General features: G+C 40.9%; 1 protein-coding gene and 1 long non-coding RNA gene across 4 annotated transcripts in view; both read right to left on the reverse strand.

The window, feature by feature from the left end:
* LOC119018816 (basement membrane-specific heparan sulfate proteoglycan core protein-like) overlaps nt 1-25308 on the reverse strand; it is a 78684-nt gene that overhangs the window by 3617 nt on the left and 49759 nt on the right. Inside the window, exons 12-17 of one of the 2 annotated variants that reach the window (XM_037096820.1) lie at nt 3120-3344; nt 2633-2986; nt 2288-2512; nt 1804-2154; nt 1344-1571; nt 680-949 (exon numbers count right to left, since the gene is read on the reverse strand). In XM_037096820.1, coding sequence (XP_036952715.1) covers nt 680-949; nt 1344-1571; nt 1804-2154; nt 2288-2512; nt 2633-2986; nt 3120-3344 — 1653 coding nt within the window. Of the gene's footprint in view, nt 1-679; nt 950-1343; nt 1572-1803; nt 2155-2287; nt 2513-2632; nt 2987-3119; nt 3345-8316; nt 8578-22541; nt 22803-23692; nt 23963-25308 lie in introns of both variants that reach the window. The other variant, XM_037096810.1, reaches the window with a different exon arrangement.
* On the reverse strand, nt 16074-18249 carry LOC119019313. Of its 2 annotated transcripts, none has more exons than XR_005074989.1 (3): nt 18039-18249; nt 17378-17493; nt 16074-16890 (listed from the first exon to the last, which is right to left on the reverse strand). It is a non-coding gene; the product is annotated as an uncharacterized LOC119019313 (long non-coding RNA). The 2 variants fall into 2 exon arrangements; XR_005074990.1 differs by having other exon boundaries at nt 16123-16184; nt 16757-17493.

Raw genomic sequence — 25308 nt, forward strand, 5'->3', positions numbered from 1 at the left:
AGGCAAAAATCCTTCCATCATTTGTTCATCCTTTAAAAAGTGTGTGTGGTTGTGTGATTGTGTGTGTTAGGGCAACTTGTTCCTGTTGCATTTTCAAGAGTAAATTGTGGTAACATCACATCACACAGATATGTTTCAAATGTGCTCTAAATACTGGGGAACTGGAGAAGAAAATTATATCAGTTCTGATCTCCAGTGAATTTATGGCAACAACTGATGATGCTGGTTCTGTAATTTAACTGTGTGGAGAACGAAACGTTTTCTCTTCCAACAATTCTGAAAATGTGGCCATGTAAAAAAATCAAGACAGCAATTTTGTTTCCATCAAAATATTTGTGACAATACAAACTAGTATATAAGTACTAAACATCACTCCTCAGAGACAGAGTTGATAACAGGACTCTGGACACATTACATGTTGGATGTGTATTTATGTGCGGCAGCATCTGAAACTTTAGAGGTGGTTTTCTGGATCAATGAACATCTGTGCAGATCTGGAAACAGTTTTACATAAAACATCATTTCATCATCTACTGTAGCTGCTCAGTGAACAACAGCAGCAGACTGTGAAGTTGAAACAGGCAGAGCTGGAGAAAGTGCACCATCAGCAAAACATCTGACTGGGTAATAAAGTTTTAAAAAGTCATTAGTTGATTTAAATCAGCTGCAATTTACTCACATGTCACATTAACATAGATGTATTCAGACGTCCTCCTCCCCAGCTGGTTCTCAGCTGTACAGTTATACTCTCCAGAGTCAGAGGACTGGATGGAGCTGAAGACAAGCTGTGGATCTTTACTGAGAGGTTGAAGGTCTGGATCTCCATGCTCCTTGTACCAGGTGTATTTAGCTGCTGGGTTAGCATCACTGCTACAGGTCAGAGTCACTGAACTGCCCTCCACTATCTCAGCAGAGGGACTCACTGACACAGAGGGAAGTCTTGGACCATCTGGAGGAGATGTCAACATGTATTATTTTAAGATGTCGCAAAAAATTACAATTTGGATTAAACTGTCTTTGTTTCTTTTTGATTGTCTCCATTACCACAGCAGCTGTTCATGCTGTTGACTATAATGGGAACTGAAATTAATAACAAGATTAATTAAAAAAAAGAAAACAACAGTCACTAACAAGCTGTTAGAAATGTTTACTTTCCAAAACCTTTACACATCATTATCCATACTGTACATGCTGGTTGTGTTCAGGTCCTGTTTGCAGAGTCCTGACAGTGTGAATATTATTTCTAGTTGTAGCAGTTTAATTTTCTATACCAGCTGCATCTACAACTTTTAGAAGCCAGTGTGTCTGCACGTCTTTTTCCTGATGCAGTGGATCAAACTCACAGACTGGAGGAGAGCCGTAGTTCTCATGTCCTTTCAAAGCACAAGAGATGATGTCTCCAGGATAAACCCGGCCTTTAAAAGAAGATGTCTCCACCCCTGTGACTCTCTGTCCATTCTTGAACCAGACGTAGGAAAGACGAGCAGCTGGACTGCAGCTGCTGTGACACTTCAGCTCTGCCTCAGTATCAGACTGGTGGACTGTTATTCTGGTCACCTGCACCTGCAGAGCTGGATATGAGAACAAGAAACAATATTATCATCACTGGTTCTAACAGAAATCACTGATAGATGTACACACACGACAACACAACACTTACTATTCCTACAACTAGCAGTGAACATTAGTGCCAACACAACAGTAATTATTACACAAACTCATGATGATCCATCATTTTCAACATCTTCACTGTTTCTAAATGTACTATGTTGATGTTTTACATCAGTGTGTGTTCATCAGTACCTGTGACAGTCAGAGTTGTACCAGGTAAACTACTCCTCCACTCAGACCATTGTGTTGTAAACTTGAAGTGATACTGAGCTGAATCACTCTCTGTCAGGTCAGTGATTCTCAGAGTGGAGCGTCCTCTCTCTGATTCAAGGACCTGAACACGACCTGCAAACTGGGAGTCACTAAGGTCCTCAGGCTGTGAAGGACTCTGCCACTGATGAGAACGTTCAGGACTGAACCAGAATTTAGATTTAATAATTTCATCACTGCTGTAAGTGCAAGAAATGTCCACTGATGATCCTTTGGAGGCACAGATGCTTCTGTCAGTGTAAATCACTCTGTTGCAGGTTTGACCATCAGCACCTGAAAGATAAAACAAAGTTCTGATCATTTTTAAACCAGAGTTGATGAAGAGTCACAATGAAAGTCTCCATATTAAAATCCATGTAGTTATCAGACTCCATCAGATGGTGTTATGTTAGTGTAGTAAACTCACACACTGGAGGAGAGGGGAAATCCTCATGGCCTTCAACAGCACAGGAAAAACTGGCTGCATAAGTATAGTAGACTGAATAAGTAGAAGATGTTTGTGATGGAATTTTCCGTCCATTTCTGTACCAGATGTAGGAAGAACGATCAGGTAGACGACAACTGCTGTGACACTTCAGGTATTTCCAGCTAGAATCTGAGGATCTGCTCACCTTCACCTGAAGATCTGGATCTGTGAAAAAAGAACAAGAATGTTATTTTAGACAAACTGTCAACAATCACCCACATTTATATCATTGTTCTTCAGATGTTGAACATTTGGAAATAATTCCAACATTAATGAAAATGTTACCTGTGACCCTCAAAGTGACTCCACGTGAACCAGTATATGTCCCACCTTCTTGGTCTGTAATGAATCTCAACTTGTACTCAGCTGAATCACTCTCTGTCAGGTCAGTGATTCTCAGAGTGGAGTGTCCTCTCTCTGATTCAAGGACCTGAACACGACCTGCAAACTGGGAGTCACTAAGGTCCTCAGGCTGTGAAGGACTCTGCCACTGATGAGAACGTTCAGGACTGAACCAGAATTTAGATCTGATAGTTCCATAACTGCTGTAAGTACAAGAAATGTCCACTGATGATCCTTTGGAGGCACAGATGCTTCTGTCAGTGTAAATCACTCTGTTGCAGGTTTGACCATCAACACCTGAAAGATAAAACAAAGTTCTGATCATTTTTAAACCAGAGTTGATGAAGAGTCACAATGAAGGTCTCCATATTAAAATCCATGTAGTTATCAGACTCCATCAGATGGTGTTATGTTAGTGTAGTAAACTCACACACTGGAGGAGAGGGGAAATCCTCATGTCCTTCAACAGCACAGGAATAACTGTCTGCATAAGTATAGTAGTTTGAATAAGTAGAAGATGTTTGTGATGGAATTTTCTCTCCACTTTTGTACCAGATGTAGGAAGAACGATCAGGTAGACGACAACTGCTGTGACACTTCAGGTCTCTCCAGCTAGAATATGAGGATCTGCTCACCTGCACCTGGAGATCTGGATCTGTGAAAAAAGAACAAGAATGTTATTTTAGACAAACTGTCAACAAACACACACATTTATATTATTGTTCTTCAGATGTTGAACATTTGCAAATAATTCCAATATGAATGAAAATGTTACCTGTGACAGTCAAAGTGACTCCAGGTGAACCAGTATATGTCCCACCTTCTTGGTCTGTAATGAATCTGAACTTGTACTCAGCTGAGTCGCTCTCTCTCAGGTCTGTGATTCTCAGACTGCAGTCCTTGTTAATACAGTCATACTGCACACGACCTGAATATCCTGGCTCATTTTTCAGATCCACATAATTCTCATTCTGCACTGTCCTGAACCAGAACCTGTTCTCTACTCTCTGTACAGTAGATGGGTATCTGTAGGTGCAGCTCATGTCCACTGTTGATCCTTTGAAGGCACAGACCTCAGTAGAGCTGTAAGTCACTCCCCAGCCATCCTGACCCTGTATCACTGTAACACAGAGAACATCAGAAAACACAATGAAACTGAATAACTTCGGTTAACAATCAGTTAACAAGACAAAAGATGATCAAACTACCAATATGATGTGGAGGAAAGGTAACATGGACGTGCTTCAAAATCCTCCATTATCAGACTAATTACTGTCATCAACAGTTCTTAATCATGTGTCAACAAAAAGTCGTCCACACAGAAAATTCATAGAAACATAATTTATAGAAAAGTTGAACAAAATACTCATGTTACTCCACCCACATGTTAACTTCCCTTTAGGGAGGATGAACACAAACAAAGGAAGAGTGGAAGATGTGAACATGCTTTCTACAGTTAAACTCAGTGTGCACCCAGTCTGAAGGTGCAGTGAAGTGAACAGGAATGTATTGAACCTGTGACCTTTAATGCAGTTTACTGACCAGGATAAGAGGAGAAATATTATTTATTAGAGTCTGTGCTGTTCTTGGTCACTTCTCTCTGTTCACTCTGTGATCAGGATGCTGCTGAGTGTGAAAACTACAAAAAAAAAAGCAGAACACTGAGGTGTCAAACTGCTTCAAGCAGCTATGATGTCAAGATAAGCTGTCTGCATATAGCATGGAAACATCACACTGAGGTCAGACAGCACTAACAGAACTAGCAGGGAGTGGTGCAGATGTACCATCATATACAACAAGTACAGTCAGTTTTGGGGGTTTTACTGTGAGAACAAAATCCCTCCAAAAAACTTCACTGTGATGAAAGTAGCTGCAGATACAAACTAATCGTCCTCCACATGAGCTGCTGCTTCTGCAGCCAGGCTCGACTTTACAACACATTAAACAGGATGAGAAGGGAAAAGTTCTGAAAACCCAAAATATTCTCAGTTTACAGCATGTAAAAGTGCTGAGCACACAGCTACTTCATGCAAAAGTCCAGATTCCCTCTTTAAATGCAGTAAATGTAACTGTACCTGACACAGAGAGAAGGAAGACGACAAATCCACTCACTGCTGCACTTAAACTCATATCTGCTCCTCTGATCTCTCTGTGAGGTTTCAGAGACAATAAAACATGTCAGCAGATAAAATAATGATGCACACAGGAGGTTTACAGTATCAGACACATCTACAAACAATTCTACTTACAGTGAAGACGGACGTCGTCTTGAAAGAAGCCGTTCCTCAGTTGTGAGTGAGCAGAAGACAGATATCAGGCTCTTAAACCACTAGATGTACTTCCTCTTTAGCTTATTAACATACATGACATGCTGAGTGCGAGCCAACACCCACATCGCACTAAAGTTGTGTTGTCTTACAAAGCGTAAATTCTATAATAAATGCAGTATAACATGCATTAAGTCACATTCTTGATTTTGACTGTAAATATTTACAGCTGCCCTCTACAGTTGATATCTCTGTGCTCCGAGGCAGTCTGCAGGTGTAGTGAAGGAACAGGAATGCATTGTACCTGTGAACCACGAGGCAGTTTGACTGAAGCGGAAGAGGAGAAGAGGGTTCATTATAAGAGAGGATGGAGAGTGACATGTTGTTGCTGTTTCCTGGTTTGTGTCTTCTCTGTTCACTCTGCAGTCAGGTTGCTGCTGTGTGCAGAGAAAAGCAGAAAACTGAGCCGAGAGAAACTCCCACATCTGTTAGTGTTAACAACACATGAACATGTGACGCACATAGTTCATGTAGATTGGGATCAAACAAAGTGTCACCTAACATTTGAAAAAACCTCCAAACCTCACAGTGTTCAGAGAAACAGAACAAAACTACCTGCGTGGCTACACACCACTGAAGGTAAGAGAGAAAGTGTCTCTTTGTAATTTGGGTGAACTGACCCTTTAAAGCAGACAGAGGAGGAAGCACTCACAGTGATGAAGCCTGAATGTGCCACACTTAAACTTCCCCACTAGAGGGCAGTGAACCATCAGAGATACTGAATCAGGAGCCTGAAACAACATTTTATCCTCCATCACTGAATGTTACATTACATTCAGATTTACTTTGTTTTCACATTTTACCACTAAAACGTCAGTTTGACTTGTTTACACTGAAAAATTAGATTTCTGAAGCATCAGGTTATAATCAGGGTGTTGACTAAACCTGGGCTTTTATTGTGAAAGGGCTTCACATTTAGTGAACCTGGATCTACTCTGCTTCCTTCAATCACCACAAAAGAATTTCACTGAACCTAACGGAGATTTACGGCTCAAATATAAGTTCAGGTCCTCCTCAGTAAAAACTTTCTCTGTGCATCTTCATATCAGCAACATCCCAAATCATGATGAACCATTAAACTGAGGCACATTTCATTCTTATGGACACAAAATGTGACAATGTGAGAAATAAGCCAAAGCTAAAGGACAGAGTTGAATTTAAATGTCTTGATATCTGGTGAACAAATGATAATGTCAAAGATTAACAGAAGAATAATTAGTTTAAAGCTGAAGTTTAAACGTTCTGCTCACTAATGTTTCACCTACAGAGCTGTCCAACAGCTCCTTCACTTGTTGTGGAAGCTGGCTGTTGATTTGACTCAGCAGCAGAAATAACTGGAAAATGTAACATCTGTCAAAGTGTTTTACTACTGGACTTATGTTTGGTTTCAATGTGTGAAAATATAAACTGTACATGAAGTCAAATGTGATGCTCTCAGCTCACTGTCTCACTCTGAACACACTTTATTGGCTTTGTCAGCCAGGACAGGTGAAAACCCAGAAGATGATCACAGATATTATTTATTATTCTGTAGAATTAAAAATACATTTTGTTTAACATCTCATCAATGTCTATAATATAACTGACTGTACAGGTTAAAATAAGCTCTCACAGTTTAAGCATTAAGCTGATCTGAACAATAAATCATGTCTGACACCTGGACATGATTCAGCTGAAGCTGCCGACTCCACGTTCTTCTAAACTTCCTGCTACATGCTGCTGCTGACTGTCTGTGCTGCTGACTCCTACCTGCTGCTGCTACTGAAAACTCAACATGAAAACTTTTGGAGCTGAAGGTAAATGTGTCCACTTCCCCCACATCCTCCACAGCCTCGCTCTCCTCTGTCATAGTTCAATGTGGTCCTTCTTTGTGTCCATCAGGTGAGTCCTGCCTCTGGTTCAGCTGCATCTGAAGAGAATCACAGAACACGTGTAAAGTTTTACTTGTGACTGTGACTGTAAATCTACAGTCGGGATGTTTTATTGGATGCAGGAGTCTCTAACCTGACTGGACTTCACAGCATGTCTTCCTGCTGCTCTGTGTCTTCTGTCTGTGCTGCAGTGAAGTCTGAGACGTCCTCATACTCAGGACGAGAGTCCAACTGATGAGGAGAGACGACAAAATGAAGCTCCAAGGACCTCGTTCATGAACCGACATCACATCAGATCAGCCACGTTATTATAACTGTGATATAGAGGAGGTTTTGTCAAGACGGCCTCTCTCTCTGTCTCACCTCCATCATCTCGACAGGTTGTTGTGGTTCAGTGGTGGAGCTCAGAGTTTTCTTCTTCCTGGATTGAGTCCAACAACAACAAATACAAAATTCCACATTGAGAAACTCACATCACTAAAACTAAATGAAGTCTGAAGAAGAAAATAAAAGAGCAGATGGATTCTGATTGTTTCACCTCATCCACAGACTCAGAAGAAGAAGAGGAATCAGCATCAAGACCACCAGAGTCAACCTGATGATGTTCATTATCTTTCTTGAATTCACTAGAAATACACACAGATATGTGATGAGAATCAATAAATCACTTTTCCAGGTGATGCTGTCTGTTAATCAGTCAGTCAGAGTCCTCCACCTCTGACATGATGGAGGTTCCTCCCTGAACACAGCTACAGAAAAACTGCCTCTGAACACAGACAGGACATGTTATTTTCTCTGCACCAGTTATGAGTTGTTACATATTAACATGTTAATCTGGTCTGGTGCAGTAAACAGGTGTGCGTGCAGGTGAATGAGGATAACTCACCTGCCACAGTCAGATGTACGCTGGTTTTGTTTCTTCCTCTTCTGTTCTGGACTTCACAGGAATAATTCCCACTGTGTTCAGCTCTGATGTCAGTGATGGTGAAGATCTGTCCTGATGCTTTTGGTGAGTCTTCATTCTCCTTGTACCAGGTGTAATTAGCTGCTGGGTTAGCATCACTGCTACAGGTCAGAGTCACTGAACTGCCCTCCACTATCTCAGCAGAGGGACTCACTGACACAGAGGGAAGACTTGGAGCATCTGGAGGAGATTTAAAGACTCATGTCATTCACATCAGATGATGACTTTGTCATATTTACATTTTGGATTAAGGTCATGTGCTCTGTGAACATAAACGTGTATTTTGCCTTTTTAGACCTGACATTCTTCAACCTACACAAATAGACCACAGTTAAATGTAAATTCACATTATATATCTACAGATATGTGTGTAAACATGTGAAGCAGGTTCACTGTGGCTACAAGTCGTATGTCTGTTAACGCTGAGTCAGCAGGACATCAGAGTTACTTATATTTTGTACTCACACTGGACATCGACTGATACAGACGAGGACATGATCTCTCCATACTGATTCTCAGACTTGCAGGAGTAGTTCCCTCTGTCCTCAGAGCTGATGGAGGAGAAATGATAGAAGCCTTCTGGTCTTTGAATCAGTTTTTGTTTCTCCTTGTACCAGGTGTAATTAGCTGCTGGGTTAGCATCACTGCTACAGGTCAGAGTCACTGAACTGCCCTCCACTATCTCAGCAGAGGGACTCACTGACACAGAGGGAAGTCTTGGACCATCTGGAGGAGAAAACATGAACATACTTCACATTTAATTTTAGGATATAGATTAGTTTTCTCAGTGAAACTGGATATTTGAATGTTCATTAAATAGGATATTTGTGGTTAGCACAAGCTACAAAATCAATATATGTTGTATTTCCTTTGCTGCAGTCAGAGCTTCCCCTACATTTGTGTCCTCCAGTGAATTCATGGTACAAATTGATGATGTTGGTTCTGTAATTTAATCACTTTCTGCAATACTCAAAAGTTAGCATGTGATCAAATCCAGCCAGTAATTTTGTTTTCATGTACCTGGTGAAACAAACTACTAATATATGAACATCATTCCTCAGAGACAGAGTTGATAACAGGACTCTGGACACATTACATGTTGGATGTGTATTTATGTGCGGCAGCATCTGAAACTTTAGAGGTGGTTTTCTGGATCAATGAACATCTGTGCAGATCTGGAAACAGTTTGTACATCAAACATCATTTCATCATCTACTGTAGCTGCTCAGTGAACAACAGCAGCAGACTGTGAAGGTGAAACAGGCAGAGCTGGAGAAAGTGCACCATCAGCAAAACACCTGACTGGGTAATAAAGTAATAAAAAGTCATTAGTTGATTTAAATCAGCTGCGATTTACTCACATTTGATATTAATAGAGATGTATTTAGACGTCCTCCTCCCCAGCTGGTTCTCAGCTGTACAGTAATACTCTCCAGAGTCAGAGGACTGGATGGAGCTGAAGTGAAGCTGTATTGCGTTACTGAGAGGATGACGGTCAGAATTTCCATTGTTCTTGTACCAGGTGTAATTAGCTGCTGGGTTAGCATCACTGCTACAGGTCAGAGTCACTGAACTGCCCTCCACTATCTCAGCAGAGGGACTCACTGACACAGAGGGAAGTCCTGGACCATCTGGAGAGGAAAAAATTAACACATTTTACATTTAATCCACATAAGTCACACATCAGAAAAACTAAATCTAGTTCATCTTACTTTAATTCAAATTGAAAACATGCAGCAAAGACTCAAATTGTCTCCCATTTCATCAGTGCTGAAGGCAGCAGATCAAGGAAATGATCCTGGTTCAGTGTCTTTGGACAGTTTCATGTTTACTCATCAACTCTAGTAGTTAAATAAGAGTGCACATGAAATCTTTTCACAAGTTGGCAAAAGAACATGAGTGGAAAGAATGAAGTGAGATACTTCATTGTCTTCATTAATGTTTTGTGAACTAACCAGAATCAAAACAGTTAAAACCTGAAACCATCAAGTGTTTTGTATCAGGGATCAGGGATTGGTTAATAACAAATGAATTAATAAAAATGTCAACAAAAGCTAAGAACAGATAAACATGGAATTACTGTGAGTTTTTTTGTGAATCAAAAATAACTGACATGTTAGACACGAAGGTAAATCTTGTTTTACATAATCTCCAGTGTGAGCTGATATTTAACTGTTTAATTTTGCAGACAGACAATGAACGATATTTATGCATCATATCTACAATCTCATGGGGCTGTGATTTGATTGTCATTCAATTCTGCACAATGAATCACCAAATACCAGTGAATTACGTGAGGGATAATGCCCGACAAGGTGTCCATAGTGGAACGTTACTGTGGCTGCAGCCTGAAGCAGAGAGCTGAACAGCGAAGGGATGTGAGATTATTCGCATATCAGTAAGTTGAGAGGGGAAGTGTACTTTCTGCAGCTTGTGTGTTGCAGTCGCCACACTGTGGTGTTCAGAGGATGCTGAAGGACTGATGGACTGCATTCAGTGTTGGAAATAAAATATTCAGATTTGATACGCCAGTTAGCGCACTGATTTAGAACGGTGAACAGACTATTTGACTGGAACTACTTAGTAGGTGTCCATATATCAGGGGTTAATGCAGGTAACTGCAGCCAATCAGAATCGAGTATTCCCCCAGACCATGGTATAAATATAGTGAAGGTCCAGTACAACAGTGATGGGAACAGCAGTTCATTAAAATGATTCGTTCAAAAGATTCATTCACTGAATCGTTCAGTGCTCTCCAGCTCCCTAAACTGATAAACAGCCAAACAATCCGTCATTCAGTTCATGATTCAGCCCTGAGTTTCACGTCCACTTACTGAGGGACGGTGCGTTTACAGACTATAGTACACAATCAATCGCGGGAGACGCAGCGCTGCTTTGAGTGGTATACATGCACTAAAATTATTACACGGTTAAAGTGTCCTCTGTGCACAGGAAAATCACTTAACGTGATGCTACACAACACTTATTTTAGCAATACGGTCAGTGAACGTGAATCAACTCCTCTGCCCTGAGTGAGTGAGTGAGTGAGTGACACAGCGCCACTTTCAGCACAGTACGTGAACGAGAATCACATCCTCAGCGACAGTTCTCTGTGTGGAGTAGGTTCGCAAATCATGAACGAATCACAGCGTGAACGTGAATCATATCCTCACAGTGAGTCGCGGCAGTTCCACTCCCAGCAGGTTTGCTCGCGGCTGAGCTCAACTGAACTGAGAAAGAAACGAATCAGTTTCGTTAAGTGATTCCGTTCAGTTTGTTCCCTCATTCATTCGAACGACACGTTCGCGACCGACACAACACTACAGTCGGCTCAAAAGGCTCCACCAGGTGTTATTACAGTGGACGACTGTAAGTAAACTCACAAAGTGGAGGAGAGCGGCAGTTCTCATGTCCTGCTACAGCACAGGAAAAGCTGTCTGTAGGAGTGATGTAGTCTGAATAATAATAAGATGTTTGTCCCTGAATGATCCGTCCATTCTTGTACCAGACGTAGTGAGGACGACCAGGTAGAGGACGACTGCTGTGACACATCAGCCATGCCCAGGGTTTAGAGAGATAGATCAGTAATCTGTCCATCCTCACCTGCAGATCTGAATAAGAAACAGAAGCTTCATTTCAGACTGAATATGAACACACACACACACACACACACACACACACACACACACACACACACACACACACACACACAGACAGGTGTTGAAACCAAGAACTTAATAATAATCAGATGAAAATCTCACCTGTGACCCTCAAAGTGACTCCAGGTTCACCAGTATATCTCCCACCTTTTTGGCCTGCAATGAACCTGAACTTGTACTCAGCTGAGTCGCTCTCTCTCAGGTCTGTGATTCTCAGAGTGCAGTCGTTGTTGCCACAGATATACTGCACACGACCTGAATACTGTGGGTCTGTTTTCAGATGTGTATAAACACCATTACTCACTTTTGTGAACCAGAACCTGTTCTCTACTCTCTGTACAGTAGATGGGTATCTGTAGGTGCAGCTCATGTTCACTGTTGATCCTTTTAAGGCACAGATCTCAGTAGAGCTGTAAGTCACTCCCCAGTCATCCTGACCCTGTATCACTGTAACACAGAGAACATCAGAAAACACAATGAAACTGAATAACTTCAGTTAACAATCAGTTAATAAGATAAATGAGATCAAACTACCAATATGATGAGGAGGAAAGGTGACATGGACATGCTTCAAAATCTTCGATTAACAGACTTATTACTGTCATCAACAGTTCTTAATCATGTGTCAACATAAAGTCCTCCAGTTATTTCTGAATGACACCAGGATGAACACAAACAAAGGAAGAGTGGAAGATGTGAACATGCTTTCTACAGTTAAACTCAGTGTGCACCCAGTCTGAAGGTGCAGTGAAGTGAACAGGAATGTATTGAACCTGTGACCTTTAATGCAGTTTACTGACCAGGATAAGAAGAGAAATATTATTTATTAGAGTCTGTGCTGTTCTTGGTCACTTCTCTCTGTTCACTCTGTGGTCAGGATGCTGCTGAGGTAAGTGTGAAAACTACAAAAATAAAAGCAGAACACTGAGGTGTCAAACTGCTTCAAGCAGCTATGATGTCAAGATAAGCTGTCTGCATATAGCATGGAAACATCACACTGAGGTCAGACAGCACTAACAGAACTAGCAGGGAGTGGTGCAGATGTACTATCATATACAACAAGTACAGTCAGTTTTGGGGGTTTTACTGTGAGAACAAAATCCCTCCAAAAAACTTCACTGTGATGAAAGTAGCTGCAGATACAAACTAATCGTCCTCCACATGAGCTGCTGCTTCTGCAGCCAGGCTCGACTTTACAACACATTAAACAGGATTTGAAGGGAAAAGTTCTGAAAACCCAAAATATTCTCAGTTTACAGCGTGTAAAAGTGCCGAGCACACAGCTACTTCATGCAAAAGTCCAGATTCCCTCTTTAAATGCAGTAAATGTAACTGTACCTGACACAGAGAGAAGGAAGACGACAAATCCACTCACTGCTGCACTTAAACTCATATCTGCTCCTCTGATCTCTCTGTGAGGTTTCAGAGACAATAAAACATGTCAGCAGATAAAATAATGATGCACACAGGAGGTTTACAGTATCAGACACATCTACAAACAATTCTACTTACAGTGAAGACGGACGTCGTCTTGAAAGAAGCCGTTCCTCAGTTGTGAGTCTACAGAAGACAGATATCGGGATCTAAAACGACTGTTTCCTTCCTCTTCAGGTTATTAACAGACATGAAACTGACATCATAACCTGTTGGTTCTAAACCTGTTTCACTGCCAACATCCCACTGACACCAGAAAAGGCCGTTCAACAACAGATGAGAAAAGAGACACATTTAATCTTGTTGCTACTGCATCAGAATTCACTGTGATCATCTTCACAGCAGTGTAGATTCCCCCCAGTGCAAACACCTGAGAAGCCCTGAACGTTCTGTACCGCTTCATCAATGAGCTGCAGTCTACTAGAGTTTAGATTCTCTGCCCGACCCTGCCGATATTTCCCGTCACTATCCTCGGGCCAGGTCGGGCTGGGCCCTTGATCAAGCATTAGTGTGTGTGTTTTTTTTAATAACTCAAAATAATGACTGTATTTCCAGCTACAAAATGTACATCTCTCTCCTCCCTCCATGTTGCTTGTGTTGCTGCGTGGTTTTACACGCGAGTGTCCTCATGCTGAAAACGTGACTTGTTGCGTATGTGACGTCACTCCCCGAGACGCAAGAAGAAAGATGGGGGGGAGAGAGGAACCGGTGATGCACTGGGCAGTTTTCACCACCCTCTGCAGTGCTTTCCAGTCAGACACAGAGCAGCTGCCATACCAAACTGTGACACAGTTGGTAAGGATGCTCTCGATGGTGCAGCGGTAGAGGTTCACTAGAAACTGAGGAGACAGATGGATCTTCTTTAGTCTCCTCAGGAAGAAGAGATGCTGGTGAGCCTTCTTGGTCAAGATGGAGGTGTTGAGGGTCCAAGAGAGGTCCTCGGAGATGTGGACACCCAGAAACCTGAAGCTGATGACACACTCATCCTCGGTTCCATTGATACGAATGGGGGGGTGTGTGTGTGTGCCAGCATTTGACTTTCCATAGTCCACGATGATCTCTTTGGTCTTCTTGGTGTTGTGAGCCAAGCTGTTGCTGTCACACCATGCTGTTAGGTGCTGGACCTCCTCCCTGTAGGCCGACTCATCGCTGCTGATGAGTTGTAACAATGGTGTTTGAACCATGTGCAGGTGTGCAGTCGTAGATGAAGAGGTAGTAAGGGAGGGGGCTCAGCACGCAGCCTTGTCGAACACCAGTGTTCAGGATGAGGGTTGAGGAGGTATGGTGATCTAGCCTAACAGAATGTGGTCTGTTGGTTAGAAAGTCCAGCATCCAGTTGCAGGGGGATACATTGATGGCGAGGTCACTGAGTTTAGTGATCAGTTTGGAGGGGATGATGGTGTTGAATGCTGAACTGAAGTCGATGAACAGCATTCTCACGTAGGTGTTATCATTGTCGAGGTGGGAGAGGGCGGAGTGAAGCACCGCAGAGATGGCATCTTCTGCACTCCTGCTCTAGTGGTAGGCGAATTGGTAGGGGTCCAGTGTGGGTGGTAAACTGGTTTTAAGGTGAGCCAGGACCACTTGAAGCACTTTGTGATGAGTTCAGGCGTCCACAGTTCAAAGTAGTGATCAAAAAATGTAACCTGTTAGTAGAAACTCAACTCTTTGAGGTGAGCAAGACAAAAATAGAAATCGAATGTACAAAACACTTTAAATCTAATAACCACATGCCTCAAGTGCAAATGTTTTGTACTCACACTGGAGATCTACGAAGAGAGATGAAGAGTTGATCCGTCCATATTTATTCTCAGACTTGCAGTGATAGATCCCTCTGTCCTCAGAGCTGATGGAGGGGAAAAGCAACTTCACCCCTGGTGTTTGAATCAGTGTTTGGTTCTCCTTGTACCAGGTGTAATTAGCTGCTGGGTTAGCATCACTGCTACAGGTCAGAGTCACCGAACTGCCCCCCATTATTTCACCAGAGGGGCTCACTGACACAGAGGGAGGTCTTGGAGCATGTGGAGGAGAAAACATGAAGAAGAAGGTGCAGTTTCATCTGCCCCTTAAACACCCATTAAAACACTAGTCACTGTCTTGTTATTTTTAGGTATAAAATTGTGAGATTAAATTTGTGACACAAAGGGAAACATAAATAACATATTGTTTTGTAAACTGTATGGACCTCTTAATGCTGATTATTCAAGAATGAGAGGCCCTTTCTGTGGGTTTCTAACAGGGGAAGAAGTAACAATTGCTTTTACTCTTGTAAAGGCGAAAAAGCCACATCAGTCGACCCATGGTGCTTTACTTCCTTTCAAGATGCAGTCGTAAGAGCACAAAAGTCACATGAAAAAGTCAAGATGAATCATGTGAGAGAGAAACAAAAGAAATTTCTTCAACCAGCAGCTGCAGTGTTGAAGGGGGTCAGTGCTCCAGGTCAAGACAACAATGTGTGGTGCAATGAGTTATAGTCTCCACCAGGTGGCAGTTTGTTAGTGGAAGACTGTTCGGTAAACTCACTCACCACACAGGAAGAGATGCCTTCAGAATAAAAGCGGTCTTTGTAAGATGTTTCTCTCTAAAAAGTGATAAATATCTTCATCTTGGTGAGTTGTTCAGATGAACCGCTAACATTATTCTAGCTTTAAATTCACCATAACTAACTAACGTAACTTTAAGGATACGCATCAATTTAATACACATTTCAGGGTTCCAAGACTGTTAGATTTTATGTGGAAAAATAAGACAAAAAAGTCACAGTGTGTATTGATACAAATCGACTTTATGTTGCTCTGAATCAGAGTGATAAATGCTTTCCAGTTTAAATGAAAATATAAGTTACCTTGGCACTGAGAGAAAGGAGACGATGAATCCACTTGCTGCTGCAGGTAAACTTATCGCTGCTTCTCTTATCTTCCTTTAAGGCTTCAGAGTTGTTAAAGCTCATCAGCAGATCACCTTGGTCTTCCTCGGGGTCTCCTCCTGGTGGGACATGCCAGGAACACCTCCCGAGGGAGGCGTCCCATAAGCATCCGATACAGATGCCCGAGCCACCTCAGCTGGCTCTTCTCAATGTGGAGGAGCAGCGGCTCTACTCCGAGCTCCTCCCGGGTGACAGAGCTCTGCGGCCGCTGCACCGATCCGCCTGTCAATCTCACACGCTATCCTTCCCTCACTCGTGAACAAGACCCCATGATACTTAAACTCCTCCACTTGAGGCAGGAGCTCTCCCCCAACCTGGAGGGAGCATGATACAGATAAATCATGTACACAACAAATATAACACACCTCAACGAACGTCTTTCAGTGGAGAAAGACATGTTCCTGAAAGACAACGTTCGTCAGAGTGAGCGTGAGACTGAGATCAAGCTGTGAAGACAAGCCTGACTTCCTTCCTTCTCACATTATGAGGGTTGGCTGCAGTTAATGGCCTGTCATACTTCTTAGCCTCACTGGAAAGGCCGACACCAGGGTGTTGACTGACAACTTAAAGTTTCAGAATGACTCTTTTGACTAGTGGACTAGCTTTATATCTTATAACTTTACCAGAGCCCAAAACACTTGCATTCCAAATTAAAAACCCTAACCCTAAAAATAACCGATGGATGAGGTTACCACCATTAATTGTCCTTTATTTTTGCAGGAAGAGCTTATGATTACTTATTTAAGATTCTGTGACTGATTGATTGTTTTTCAGCTGCAAAACAAGTCTCCCATCTGCGATGCTACAAATATATTTAAGAATAGTTTGATGATTATCAGGATAATCGCAACATTTAACATTTTCATATTATAAGCCTATAGCCTACCTTTGACCTTGTTCCTGGGGGACCATTTCTGTAGTGGAGTCTCTACACAGAGGATTTTCACACGAGTGTACTAGTAAAACCGGGGTGACAATAAACATCTTGAATCTTGAATGTTGAGGGTGGTGCTGGAGTTGCTGATACAAACAATCAAATAATATTAAAACTAGAACAATGTTTTGACAAATAACAAAACAAACAAGATGAAAAACACACACAAGAATAAGGAAACTATGTACATGAACACAAAATGGTTTGTTATATCATAAATACTATCTTCAAGTCAAATGTGTCTCTTCACTGCCATCTAACAGCAGCAGTAGAAACTACAACTAAATCAGCAACCCACATTCCTCACACCCCTCCATGTTTCTCTTAATTGGCATATCAGTTTCAAATTAAAAGCATGTTATTTGTTTGCTGAGTGAATACTCTGAGACTTGCCTGATGTTATCCTCACCAAACAAAATATTTCACACAAGCACATACTCTCATCTGCCCACCACAGAGTTAGAAGCTCCTGCGTAACTTAACAACTAACTAACTAACAAGAGAGAGACTACCGTGACATCACTATTTAACTAAAGTTATTATTATCATGTTAGAAAATAAGTGCTTACTTACACATCCAGCAGACATGAAACAACTCTGGAGTTGTCTGTCTTGTCTGGCTTCTTGGTATATTTTGCTCTGGTTTGTTCATCATCTGTTCCTCTGGAAAATGTCCCGGTCTTAAGCTTCTAGATATTCAGGTAAATTTATGAATTAGAAGCAAAATCTTTCTGCCTTTTGCAGATCCCTGGATAAGTTCGGTAAAAGTATGAGCAAAAACTTAAATTATCATTTATTCTTCATCATGCACAATTTACCCGTGAAAAATTTATATTCAACCAATTAAATCCTTTTAGTATCAATACATTATTGATACACGTTTCATCTTATCAGGTTGGTAGTTACCGACAGAAAACCAATACTAAAGGAATCAGCTCTCAAAGGAATCAAATCTACTTCACTACAGCTAAAAATATGTTTGTCTGAGTTGAAGTAAAGTAAAAGCAGCATTGGAAGACATAGTCAAGTGATGTTAAAACAGAATATGACACAATACAGCATTTAATAAGTTAATCAATGTTAAAATAACACTAGCTACTTTCCACCACTTGATACTGGGCAGCTAGCATACAGCTGGATTTTCTGCTAAAACAGTAAGCTAGCATTAGCATTTAGAATATATACATTTTCGAGGTGTGTCAGTTAATATCTTGCTAATATCATCACAACTTACCACAGGTAAACACAGAAGCCGTATTTTAATCTTCATTAGTGTTAAAACTGTTTCGAGTCATTTTAACTCGTAGTTAGCTTAACTTTCACCAACTTAAACAGCAACTGTACGTCACCAACTGACAGTTAATCAACGTCTACATTTCTGTTATTATGCATACGTCATTTTAGAGGCGCGCGACCGTTCTTTGACCTCTGACCTTTGACCTACTTAAACGGCATTGCGGTTCATTTGGCTGTTACGTCTGACGTCATGGCTCGGAACGTGAACTGAGTAGTTCAGGGAGCCTGGGGAAGCCCAGCATCGTCAATTAAAGAAAATAAAATCATGAAAACGAGCCTTTATTACACAAAAATACTTATATTCCCATGACAAGTCATGAAAATAAGATTTGAAAAAGTAGAAATTGTGAGAAAAAAAAAGTATCAATTATCAGATAAAAAAAAACTTAAGTTATGAGGCAAAGTCACAATGATGGGCTAGATCAATCATCTGTCCACTCTAAGATATTATGTTAAGAAATGTTTAATGTTTTGTATAAAGGTCACCTTGCATGGTCTTGTGTCACCTTGTGTGGTCTGAAATATCAATTAATCTGGCACCGTTCATCAATCAATTCAGTAAGTATGATACTTTATTGATCTCCAGGGTAAAATAAACATGTTATAAAAGGACAAGAGTCAGACTGAGAGGTCAGGAAAAACAACCCAGTCTCACAAATATGTACGAATAAAATCGGTACTGTATGTATCTTTAGGTATGATTTTCAGTTGTATGTTGTAGCAACACTGCTCATGGTCTGATAAGGTTTAGGCAAGAAAAACACTTGTTGGGGTTCAGAAAAGATCATGTTTGGAAATGTCCGGATGTTGAAAAATGAAGTGGTTTCATGCTTACAAATGCTGAAACATCAACACATCACCCTCCACTTCCTGATATGACAGTCAGCTTATAAACAGGTAATATGAACATTATATGACATGAATTGTAGAGATGTCGATATAGTACGTACAACACAAATTTCAGGATTTGCAGAAACGTAACATGACAACATTTTATTTTTGCGACTGAGCTGCAGAAAAATAGATAAACAACTTTGAATTTTAAAAGTAATATATATACAAAAAAAATAACATGATGTAACATTAGCCAGGTACTGAGACATCAGTGATCTAGTTGTGATTGTTCAAAGCTGCTTATAAAGAAAATGACTATAATACATTGAAACAGCAGAGAGGTCTGATAACTCTCAGTTTGAAGTGTGCCTTTGAAAAAAGAAGCTCAGTTTGCAGAGATCTTTGTCGTACTCCTCTGTCCCAACAACACTCAGGACACACTACTCTAGATGTGAACACACAAAACAGAGGCAGGGCTAAGTGGTCGGGGCAAAGGGTGTATTGGGATCAGAGCTGTCACAATATCAGATTGTAACTACACAATTATCATTGCCTAAATAACAATATTATCACAATATCTCTAGAGAATATGGAAACAATAATGCTCAGTCAAATTCATCTTTAACTTTGTTTACTGTGTGTTTTGTCTCTTTTTTGGCAAATTGATTACCCTCAAAATATGAGTGTAGGGAGGTGGAGAGAGAGCCTCTGACCATGACTGTACTGATGTGTACAAAAACAACAATTAGACTCAACTCATCACCTACCACGACAAAATGGGAAGGGAAAGAAACGGAAAGGAGGAAGAACAGTTGTCAGAGACTAATTCAAAGATAAAAGTTCACCGAATATTGAACTTTCATTTATCAGGTTTCTATAAAAAGCACGTTAAGAGTTATATTTACAATTAACTGGATAATAAAGTCACAAAATATTTCACACATTCTTCCACTAAGCTGAACACTGGTGTATGTTAAGTTCATAAATCTGAGCTTCTCTAAGATATATCATTGTCTCTATTGTATATTCCTGCTATAATACAAATGTTATGAAGGAACAGAAATATCAGACTATAAATGCAGGTCAGCGGGTTTTGTTGACGGTGCTGTACAACACAGCTGAATCCTCTGCAGCTCCCTGACCTCTGGCTCTAAGAAGAAGAAAAGATATTGCATGAATTAAAAGAATTCTCATCCCAGCAGTGATAATAATAAAGACAGATCAGATGTGTTTTTAAAGTGAAGTCATTTTAATCTTGCAGAGTGTTCCTGTATGAAGAGCTGCTCACCTCGGGCCGGTACTGGCACTGTTAAATCTGACAGCAGCGTACTCGACTTCCTGTTGCTCCACGTGTCTTCGAGGCTGAGCTGGTCTGATGTTGGAGTACAGATTATCTGCCTGGTTGTTGGAGAAGTGGACGCTGGCGTAATGAAAGTCGTCCTGCTCCTCCGACTCTCCCTGGTCAGGTAGACGTAAACAGAATTACTTTCAGCTACATATTTTATACGAGTCTTTCATTTGAACAGTGCATTCTTGCAGTGGATTGAAACCAGGATGAAAACACCCGAAGCTGAAGCAGCTGTTATAATAATGAACCTAATATCTCTGTTGTCAGAAGTGCAACATGAAGTCCTCCTCTGTCAGATGAGTTCTCTAGAAACCCTTAAAGACACTGAGTGACTCAGCAGTGTGAATAAACAGGAGTCAGACTGGGTTTTATGTCTTCTAGAGTTAAATACATAACTGTCCTCACCTGCTCCCTGTCGTCTGGTCTCTCTTCAGCCTCAGTAGATTCCCTGGAAGACCTCTTTTCCCTCTTTTTCCTGGGAAAGAGAGTTAATTAAAAGATAAACAAATAGTAAATTGCAGTGAATGAACATTCAGTGACTCAGTAGAACAGAGCTGCTCACCTGATCCACAGGAAGACAGAGAGGGATATGATAGCCAGGAGAACGACAGTGATTGTTCCAGCTGCCACTGATTTCCATGATACTAAGAAATGGTGATCAAAAGAAAACAGACAGTTAATCAGAGTGTTACAGCATGTTTTGTTCTGTTGGTCCCAGAGAGTGATATATGATAAAACAAGAGGGGAAAACAAAGATATCTTGGATGACAGTGCATCTGTATGTATTAAATCAGTTAATGTCCTGCTCAGTATAGGTGGACTATCTGTCAGGCTGTGGACACATGTAGTATAGTACATGACAGAGAGCTTAGGTTGAAACATAAACTCCTCAGTGCCCTCTGCTGGACAGAAAATGTAGTGCACAGTTTCTGAATTACATTACTGACATAATGGCAATAAACTCATATGGTTAAATATTTTGACCAAGGTTGTATTTGAGTCCAAATGTACAATCTTGTTAAAGTTAAAACAACCATGTCATGTTTCACTGCTGTAAATGCACAGGAGCTTTTCTCAGTCGAGGTCTAAAGAAGCCAGTAGGACAGTATCATCTGCGTACAACAATACACCATCCTAACAAACCAATAAATGGACAGTTTTCACACCTGAGCTCAACACTGACATTATTTCCACAGGTATTATGATCACAAGACAAAAGCCAACAGTCACACTGGATGTGTTTGGCAGGAGCCCAACAATAAAGACAAACTCTCACTCTGAGTGCTCAGAGAGTTAAAACTCTCAAGAAACAATAACTGTACTCAAAACTGCAGCAGGACACCAACAAAAAACATCAGGGAACATGTTCTTTAATATTTTAAAGGTAGACACACGTAAACAAGATTATTATATTCCTATGAGCCCTTCATTATGTAACAGACTACAAAAACTCTGAACACTGTTTCAGCTGAAAGATAAAATCTGATCTGATCTGTCGTCTTGAGGATGACTCCCAGATAACTGGAACACTCTCCTGTTTCCTGCCTCCTATCCAGAGGATGTGACTGTCAGGTTAATAAGCCTCACAGAGTGCTTCTTCTCCTACAGTATCCCCAGGTGAGGTCAAATGTTTTTCTGCTCTTACTGAAACAAATGTCTGTAACTTTCCATACGATCAAGTATGTATAAAATCTGTACTGCCATCAATAACTCACCTGCCAGAACAGTCAGATGTACGCTGGTTTTGTTTCTTCCTCTTCTGTTCTGGACTTCACAGGAATAATTCCAACTGTGTTCAGCTCTGATGTCAGTGATGGTGAAGATCTGTCCTGATGCTTTTGGTGAGTCTTCATTCTCCTTGTACCAGGTGTAATTAGCTGCTGGGTTAGCATCACTGCTACAGGTCAGAGTCACTGAACTGCCCTCCACTATCTCAGCAGAGGGACTCACTGACACAGAGGGAAGTCTTGGAGCATCTGAAGAAGATTTAAAAGAGACTCATGTCGTTCACATCAGATAATGACTTTGTCACATTTACATTTTGGATTAAGGTCATGTGCTCTGTGAACATAAACTTGTATTTTGCCTTTCTAGACCTTCTTCAACTTACACAAACAGACCACAGTTAACAGTAACTTCAGATTATGTCTCTGGAGATATGTGTGTAAACATGTGAAGCAGGTTCACTGTGGCTACAAGTCATATGTCTCTTAACGCTGAGTCAGCAGGACATCAGAGTTACTTATATTTTGTACTCACACTGGACATCGACTGATACAGACGAGGACATGATCTCTCCATACTGATTCTCTGACTTGCAGGAGTAGTTCCCTCTGTCCTCAGAGCTGATGGAGGAGAAATGATAGATGCCTTCTGGTCTTTGAATCAGTGTTTGGTTCTCCTTGTACCAGGTGTATTTAGCTGCTGGGTTAGCATCACTGCTACAGGTCAGAGTCACTGAACTGCCCTCCACTATCTCAGCAGAGGGACTCACTGACACAGAGGGAAGTCTTGGAGCATCTGGAGGAAAAAACATGAACACATTTTACAGTTTAATTTTAAGATTGCAGATCACTTTCAGATAAATAACATATGAAATACAATACAGGAAATATTAGTCAGAGTGTAGGTGGTGCAGGTTGATTCAATCCTTTGCAAAATCTATTAAATAAAACTAGTGTCTGTGTTCTCAGGTTGGGTGCATAATTGTCAGATTTCATTTGTGACACAGGGTGAAAATCCTTCCATCATTTGTTCATCCTTTGAAAAGTGTGTGTGGTTGTGTGATTGTGTGTGTTAGGGCAACTTGTTCCTGTTCCATTTTTAAGAGTAAATTGTGGTAACATCACATCACACAGATATGTTTCAAATGTGCTCTAAATACTGGGGAACTGGAGAAGAAAATTATATCAGTTCTGATCTCCAGTGAATTTATTGCAACAACTGATGATGCTGGTTCTGTAATTTAACTGTGTGGGGAACGAAACGTTTTCTCTTCCTGCAATTCTAAAAATGTGGCCAAAAAAAAAAATCAAGACAGCAATTTTGTTTCCATCAAAATATTTGTGACAATACAAACTAGTATATAAGTACTAAACATCATTCCTCAGAGACAGAGTTGGTAACAGGACTCTGGACACATTACATGTTGGATGTGTATTTATGTCTGGCAGCATCTGAAACTTTAGAGGTGGTTTTCTGGATCAATGAACATCTGTGCAGATCTGGAAACAGTTTGTACATCAAACATCATTTCATCATCTACTGTAGCTGCTCAGTGAACAACAGCAGCAGACTGTGAAGGTGAAACAGGCAGAGCTGGAGAAAGTGCACCATCAGCAAAACACCTGACTGGGTAATAAAGTTTTAAAAAGTCATTAGTTGATTTAAATCAGCTGCGATTTACTCACATTTGACATTAATAGAGATGTATTCAGACGTCCTCCTCCCCAGCTGGTTCTCAGCTGTACAGTTATACTCTCCAGAGTCAGAGGACTGGATGGAGCTGAAGACAAGCTGTGGTTCTTTACTGAGAGGTCGAAGGTCTGGATCTCCATTCTTCTTGTACCAGGTGTAATTAGCTGCTGGGTTAGCATCACTGCTACAGGTCAGAGTCACTGAACTGCCCTCCACTATCTCAGCAGAGGGACTCACTGACACAGAGGGAAGTCTTGGACCATCTGGAGGAGATGTCAACATGTATTATTTTAAGATGTCCCAAAAAATTACGATTTGGATTAAACTGTCTTTTCTTTCTTTTTGATTGTCTCCATTAGCACAGCAGCTGTTCATGCTGTTGACTATAATGGGAACTGACATTAATAACAAGATGAATTAAAAAAAAAACAACCCAACAGTCACTAACAAGCTGTTAGAAATGTTTACTTTCCAAAACCTTTACACATCGTTATCCATACTGTACATGCTGGTTGTGTTCAGGTCCTGTTTGCAGAGTCCTGACAGTGTAAATATTATTTCTAGTTGTAGGAGTTTAATTTTCTATACCAGCTGCATCTACAACTTTTAACAACCAGTGTGTCTGTACGTCTTTATCCTGATACAGTGGATCAAACTCACAGACTGGAGGAGAGCTGTAGTTCTCATGTCCTTTCAAAGCACAAGAGATGATGTCTCCAGGATAAACCCGGCCTTTAAAAGAAGATGTCTCCACCCCTGTGACTTTCTGTCCGTTCTTGAACCAGACGTAGGAAAGACGAGCAGCTGGACTGCAGCTGCTGTGACACTTCAGCTCTGCCTCAGTATCAGACTGGTGGACTGTTATTCTGGTCACCTGCACCTGCAGAGCTGGATATGAGAACAAGAAACAATATTATTATCACTGGTTCTAACAGAAATCACTGATAGATGTACACACACGACAACACAACACTTACTATTCCTACAACTAGCAGTGAACATTAGTGCCAACACATTATTACACAAACTCATGATGATCCATCATTTTCAACATCTTCACTGTTTCTAAATGTACTATGTTGATGTTTTACATCAGTGTGTGTTCATCAGTACCTGTGACAGTCAGAGTTGTACCAGGTAAACTACTCCTCCACTCAGACCATTGTGTTGTAAACTTGAAGTGATACTGAGCTGAATCACTCTCTGTCAGGTCAGTGATTCTCAGAGTGGAGCGTCCTCTCTCTGATTCAAGGACCTGAACACGACCTGCAAACTGGGAGTCACTAAGGTCCTCAGGCTGTGAAGGACTCTGCCACTGATGAGAACGTTCAGGACTGAACCAGAATTTGGACGTGATGGTGTCGTAACTGCTGTAAGTGCAAGAAATGTCCACTGATGATCCTTTGAAGACACAGATGCTTCTGTCAGTGTAAATCACTCTGTCACAGTTTTCACCATCAACACCTGAAAGATAAAACAAAGTTCTGATCATTTTTAAACCAGAGTTGATGAAGAGTCACAATGAAGGTCTCCATATTAAAATCCATGTAGTTATCAGACTCCATCAGATGGTGTTATGTTAGTGTAGTAAACTCACACACTGGAGGAG

Source organism: Acanthopagrus latus, chromosome 1 (genome assembly GCF_904848185.1).
Source record: "Acanthopagrus latus isolate v.2019 chromosome 1, fAcaLat1.1, whole genome shotgun sequence".
Taxonomy (NCBI): domain Eukaryota; kingdom Metazoa; phylum Chordata; class Actinopteri; order Spariformes; family Sparidae; genus Acanthopagrus; species Acanthopagrus latus.